General features: G+C 32.4%; 1 protein-coding gene across 1 annotated transcript; it reads left to right on the top strand.

Moving 5' to 3' along the window:
• Positions 1-398: 398 nt before the first annotated feature.
• On the top strand, positions 399-6,538 carry LOC106475944. The gene is made up of 2 exons (XM_013936619.2): positions 399-883; positions 5,261-6,538. Exon 2 carries the CDS (start codon positions 5,308-5,310, stop codon positions 5,947-5,949), a length of 642 nt encoding a protein of 213 aa, XP_013792073.1. The 5' UTR covers positions 399-883; positions 5,261-5,307; the 3' UTR covers positions 5,950-6,538.
• The last annotated feature ends 497 nt before the right edge of the window (positions 6,539-7,035 follow it).

Genomic DNA, 7,035 nt, shown 5'->3' with positions numbered 1-7,035 from the left:
ACAATTCTGATATTTTACTGAGTTCATCAGACTTTATAATAAAGACATTTTATGATCACTACTCAATAAGATTAAACTACACCCAACATACAGCAACCAGTCAAAAGTTCAAATAGGGTCAGTCGGAAAATATAACTTATACTCATCTTACATTGATAATTCAGTCTGTTCAGACTACAGATCAGATGCCAGACAGTTATGTGTCTTTTATGTTAACTTACACACCATGAATTTCACTTCCTAAAAAGAACAACTAATACAAGTCTCCATCTATGTTTTATTGTTTATAAAACTCATGTCTCATCATACCAATATGTTATCATAAATATATGTAAATAAGATCATAGACTTAAGTATCACACATAGTGAAACATTTATTGACAAAACTTCAATACTGAAATGTTTGTTAACAAAACTTCAAAATATAATGCACTGTATATTTTCGTTGGTGAAATGACAAACATTCAGGGACCTGTATTTGATTGCAGCCTCGAGGTCTCATGGGAGACCATCTGAGTACGTGGCCAAGTATACGTAAAATGTAGACAAGCACTTCATTAGTGGGTGATGTAGTTTCCATTGTATAGTATTGAGAGTCACAGAAAAAAACAAAAACTTATGCTCAATCTACGACAAATGTATAACGACTTTATTGAGTTGCAGGAATGTCCGAAAGCATGGCAATAAGACTGATTATATTTCTCAAGAAGTCTTTCTTTACTATGAGATTCCAATGAGGAGAAATGCAGCAACATCTGGACTGTATGCACCTTGCAATGTACGCCATTGCCAACAAGACCTTTTGCCGAGTATCAGAGCTCGTTGTGTCAGCTGGAAGTCTGACAAAGTCTCAGTCAAAACATTATTTACATACTTAATTAAGGTATTTAACTTCAACTTAATTATAATAACCATGGTATTTGAAAAGCAGTTTCTGACGATAAATCTAATCACATCAGTAAATGCCTGAGATGTTTTTATGTGAATTTATATGAACACTCTTTTTAAACCAATTTCATGCAAAAGGATAGATATGTCTTTTCTTCTAGATTATATCTTTGTCGTGAGATCACAGAACTTACATGTATATCATCATATTGAAAATATCCAGTATGATATTCACACTACACATTGTTCCAATGATAGTGTGATGTGATATTAACATATTTAACACATTCTATGACAGATTCTCAATATACATATAAGAAGAAACTAATATTTAAAGTTACAGCCAGTGATTTTATATATCACATGAAATATATTAGTTTTATTATGCTCAAATATTGCACGACAATAGAACAGGTTTATTCTCAGTTGAGGTTAAGGACACTGACTGGTATATTATTAAAGAACATAGGTCAGTAGGGTAGTCTAAACAAATAGAAAGTATTCGTGATGTCAGAAAAATACGTAGGTTCAAGAAGTCGTAATATAAAACGATAAAAACCCTATAATCCGAGCGCTTTCTAAAGGTGGAGCTTTCTTCTTTAGGGGTAAACTGGGATAATGATGTAACTGTGTAAGTGATATATAAAGGTAGTTGAGTGACGTCATCAAAGTGTTTTTGTATATATTTCAGTGCACTGTTGTAAGTGTATCTCGTTTCTGGTGAAACACGGCCGGAAACGAGAGCGTTATGTAAAAAGGTGTTTGAGATGTTATCCTTTAGAAATGGTTAAGATAAACTATACTTAAGTGTTGTTAAAGTTAATAGCAAGGAGGTTGAATTCATTTCGGTTTCTATTAGTGGATATAAAGGGAAAAGGCTTTTAGTGGGGGTTTGTTACAGACCACCAAATGATACTGATGAAATTAGTTAGCAACTTTGCAATGAGATTAAGATTTCAGCTGTTCATGAAGTCGTAGTTAGGGGGTATTTTAATTTCAGGAATATAGATTGGGAAATTCTGGAGTAAAACCATCAGGGACAAAGGTTTTTGAAACTGGTCAGGATGGGTTTCTTCACCAATTAGTCAAGGAACCTACTAGAAACAAAGTTATTTTAGATTTATCGTTAAGTTCAAATACAAAAATGATCGAGAGGCTGGAAATTGGGGAACATCTGGGTGCAAGTGATCATTACTCTATTAGGTTCGATGTTTTGCTGCATATGGAGATAAGGAATAATGATAGTTTGGTTACAAATTTCAAAAAGCATATATTGAAGGGATGCGACAAGGATTACCTGTTGTGAATTGGGTAGCTGAATTATTTAGATACACTGATCAGATGTGAAAATGGTTTAAATATTCAAGGTAAATATATTCCTTATAAAAAGAAATGGGTAGCTGCAAGTAAAAATCCAGAGATAAAATTAAAGAAAAACATCATAAATTTAAGAAATTTAAATTGGCTAATATGACAGAAGATTTAGAAGATTATAAAAAATTCAAAAAAGTTGGTGAAACAGGAAATTAGGACATCAAAAAGGATGTACGAGAAAAGGTTGGCTGAAAATGTAAAGATTAACAGTAAGGATTTCTGTAAATACATTAAAGGTAAACAAAATGTTAGGATGAGGGTTGGACCCTTGAGCGATAATAAAGGAAGGCTAGTATCTGATGATTATGAGATTATTAAATTTTGGTTTTTCTTAGATTTTTACTAATGAAGATTTAAGCAGTATTCCACATCTTGAACAGTTGATAAATGGAAACGAGATCAAATAAGATGTCTTCATTAATTCTAAGCTGGTTAAGAACAAATTGGGAAGTTTAAATACGATAAAGCTCCTGGGCCAGATAATATTTCCGCAAAGATTTTGAAGGAAGTTAAAAGTGGATATGTGAGTCACTTACTACTATTTTTTTTTCAGTTCCGTGAATAGTGGGCAGGTACCAGAGGATTGGAACTTAGCTAATGTAACTCCTCATTCTACAGGAGGTGATAAAAATTGTCCCAGTAATTATTTACCCATTAGTCTTACATCGGTTATGAGAAAAGTTTTGGAAAGTCTGTTAAAAGATGTTTTGCAACGACATTTAATATAGTTTATAATTTTATTGAATAGTGCCCATGGTTTCACTAAGGGAAAATCTTGCCTTAGAAATCTTTTTACTTTCATTGAAAAGATTACTCCTTATGTAGATGAGTGTAGGGGTGTAGATTTGGTGTACCTGGATTTTCAGAAAGTATATAATTTTAGTGAGTTTAAGAAAAAGCTTGAAAAGTAGATGAATGATGAGGGCTGGCTTCAAGATTTTTTGATGGAACAGCCAGGATGGTCCAATAGGTCTCATGTCCCAAAACATTATGTTGTGTTATTATTTAGGGATTTAAAAAAATGTCCTTCTCAGGACAAATATATGATATACAATATAGCTATTATAGAGATGAAGTAGTAATAAGCATTTTACATATAAAATGTAAGGAAATGCAAAAAAATATGTCTTGTAAATTAAATATTGAAACGTAATTATAAGCAGTGCATTAAATTGATACTTAAAGACACAATTGTTTTACACAAAAAGTGGCAGATAATTGTAAAAGGGTCCATGCTATAATATTTGCCTTGTTCAAGTAATGAATAGATTAAATACTAATACAAACTGACATATTTAACTGTTATAATAGCTGTATCATTAAAACAATGGTTTTACTTGTAACACTTAGAACACATAATTAAATCTAGACTATAATGTTGATGTCATAATTACATGTTGGGGCACCCTACGATGAAATCATCACCTTATTTAACTATCTCTTTATAGAAATACCACCCGCCCTAGTAGCAATAACCTTAGTAATACAATTTGTCAAGTAATATCATCTACCTATAGAAACGCCATCTGCCTTTGTAAAACACATTTAATACAGTTAAGTATATAAATGAAAACTATAAATATAAATTGATACATGTTGAAATCTGTATGCAATCCTATAGAAGTATGGTAATATTGTTCACCTATAGAAATACTATCCACTGCCTAGTAACACCACCTGCTAACACAAACACTACCCAATCCACCTATAGAATTTTGGTAACACTATCTGTATGTATAACCTTAGTAACATTGTACGCCTATAGAACCCTAGTAACAGCATTTGACCATAGTAACAGGCCCTCTGGTATCAAACTATGATGTCAGCTCCTCCCTAAGACAGCATTGCCCTTTGGTGCCAATTCATGCCTAACAATGTGCTTTCTAGCAGCAGACCACTTCTGGCTGTCAAATGTCATGGCGAAATGACAATTTCCATTATGTCAAGTGTGATGGTGGTCTAGCAATGCACCTTCTGGTTCCATTTCGTGGAACTATAATATCATCGTCTCTACCTTCTCCACCCTGATCAGCACGCACATCTGAACAATCGGAGTAATTACGTTTAACTATTATTTTTACTTCACAGTTCAGTTTGTTATGTTAGACTGTTTCCATACACCTACCTGGTGATTCAGAAGTCGATTTACAGATAAATTATTCAGAAATAGACAGACATAGGATATAATTGTTAGTGTTCTGGAATGAGGTGTTGTGGGCATAATCTGTGACAATATCATTGAGGTAATTCAAGGTCATATTCAAGATAACATCCTGCATATTTTTTCAATATGCATCATACACCAAAAACGTCAATTGCAAAGGAGCAGAAAATAAAAAATTAATATTTTAAACTAAAACTTATTAGAATTGCTAACTGTTAACTGAATTGCTGTTAACTAAATACTGTAATACTATTTAGAAATTTTGGGAGCAATTGCAGCACGATGCTTGTCTACAACGTTATGTTGGAGCTTTTTCTTTAATACTTTTGTGTCCTTTAAAGGTGCAATATCTGCAGCTATGCCACCGACATTTTGTGTGTGTGATGGATATTAAAAGAATATACAAGGAACCAAAATTTGAAGGTTCCAAAATAGTAACATTTGTTTGAAAGTAATGCAAAACTTTACTGTGTTTTATGTCTCAATTTCTGACTTCAACAGATTTTAGATAGTTTAGCTTTTGATACTTTCATAGCTTCTACATATAGGATTTATTTGCGAGCTTTGTTATAATTATATTTTTATTGAAGTGCAGTAGGGTATACAGCATATTTAAATTAGTTCGCTATTGTAGTAGTGACTTTAATAGAACAGTCTGAAATATAACATAAATAACATATTATTTCCTATTTATAAGACTTTTTTCTTTAGTAAAGGTTCATGTACTGTGCAAGAACGATGTTATTTCTTGCCTTTAAACACCACAACACGAAATACGTCTAACACACACACATTCCATAGTTTATGTAAACAGTATCTTTCTTCTTTGTTTAGGATTGACTCCTGTAATTCAACGCGATGACAGTCTTAGAAACTACATTATGGTAGTTCTGGAGAACTTTCGGGACAAGATGCCCACAGGAGTTCCCGAACTAAAGATACCGGTACTTGACCCTCTTACGATAGGAGACATAAAAGAGAATATCAAAGAGGGTATTGCACAGGTTGAAATAAACATTCAAAACTTGCAGGTGTTTGGACTCTCTGGTTTCAGTGTCCCAAGTTTAGACGCAGACCTTCAAAATCTCAAGATATCTTTCAAGCTTAAGCTGCCCTTCTTAAAAGCTACTAGCAACAAATACAAGCTGGACGGCAAAATTGCTGGAATATTTCCTTTGTATGGAGATGGTAAAGCAACTATACAAATAGATAATTTAGATATTTCTCTAGATGGTGGCCTTACAGTGACCACAGATGGCTATCTTCAACTAGCTGATGATATGATGGTCAGCATTAGTTTCAACAAAGTTAGTATTAAATTGGATAATATTTTAGGGGGAGGCAGCTTTGGTGATGTCATCAATGCTCTTTTAAGCTCAGTAGGGAAAATAGTTTTTGACAAGTTTAAGCCTAAGATTATGAACGAGTTGAAAAAGCAGATTATTAAAAGTGCCAATAATGAACTTGGTAAACATAAGTTGGAAGACATTATTGCAGGGAAGATTCCAATCAGAAAGCTATGATATAATGCTTTTCTCATGGCATTTCTATCTATAAAACATAACTTTCTCAAGTATTGTAATAAACATGATTATTCTAGTAATATCAATAATCTTGTATTAACATATGATCAAAGCAAGTTTCCTAGATAAATCAGAACGAAAATCGTAACACAATAACGAACGTAGCTAATTGAGATTCACATAAGTCCTAAGTACGTACACTAGGTAACAATACAATTTCATTCTCATTATACAAATATATAAAAAACTCATATAATAGGTGTTGATTTAAACTGATTTACTTTCATTAATTTTCAAGATATTTTAAATATGACAATCAAAAGGCATCTTTGATCATGTTTACCCAAATAAAGCATATGCTTGTTATACTTTGATTTAAATAAATAGCACTGAGACCATGCTGTAATAAGGTTTGTGTTCAGTTATAGCATGAAGTTATGAAACCACATTCGTTTACTTCTGGAATTGAGTATGAGAGATCATAGAATTGTGACGATAACTAATGAACTTTCAGCTGTGTAAACATTTTTTGAAAATGAATCATAGATTTAAACACACCAAAAATGGAATAAAAGACTTTATATCTCCATTTTGTAGATGAACTCGTTTAAGAATCTTTAGCCATGTACTCTGTGCCATTGAAGAACTGTTTTCAATAATTTCACTAACATTTTTAATAATAAAAAATAATATTTAACGATTGCAAACTCTGAATTGTGGAATCAACAAATATTTTCCCAGTTATGTTATCTATATATTTCATTTTATACTTTCAGTACAGAACATGACATAAAAGCATTTGTTGGAACGTAATGTTACCAAAATCCACTGGCTTTTCTATGTATTAAAAGTTATTAATCTAACTGATTTTTACCAATAGTTATTTTATGAATACGCCACGAATTCATTTCATGAATGATCTTAATTTTTATTGGTTCACAAAGGAATTTACTGACGTTTGACTGCCTCGACTGTACTTTTTTTCCTCTTTGTTGGTCAAGCTTGATTTTGCAAAAGTTGTTTGTTTTGGTTAGCGATGAAATGTGAGGTTATGTTATACTATGGGGTGGGGATGGTATACTTGCC

Source organism: Limulus polyphemus, unplaced genomic scaffold, assembly GCF_000517525.1.
Source record: "Limulus polyphemus unplaced genomic scaffold, Limulus_polyphemus-2.1.2 Scaffold9486, whole genome shotgun sequence".
Classification (NCBI taxonomy): domain Eukaryota; kingdom Metazoa; phylum Arthropoda; class Merostomata; order Xiphosura; family Limulidae; genus Limulus; species Limulus polyphemus.
The sequence above is the reverse complement of the archived record's forward strand: the minus strand, read 5'-3'. Positions and strand labels throughout refer to the sequence as shown.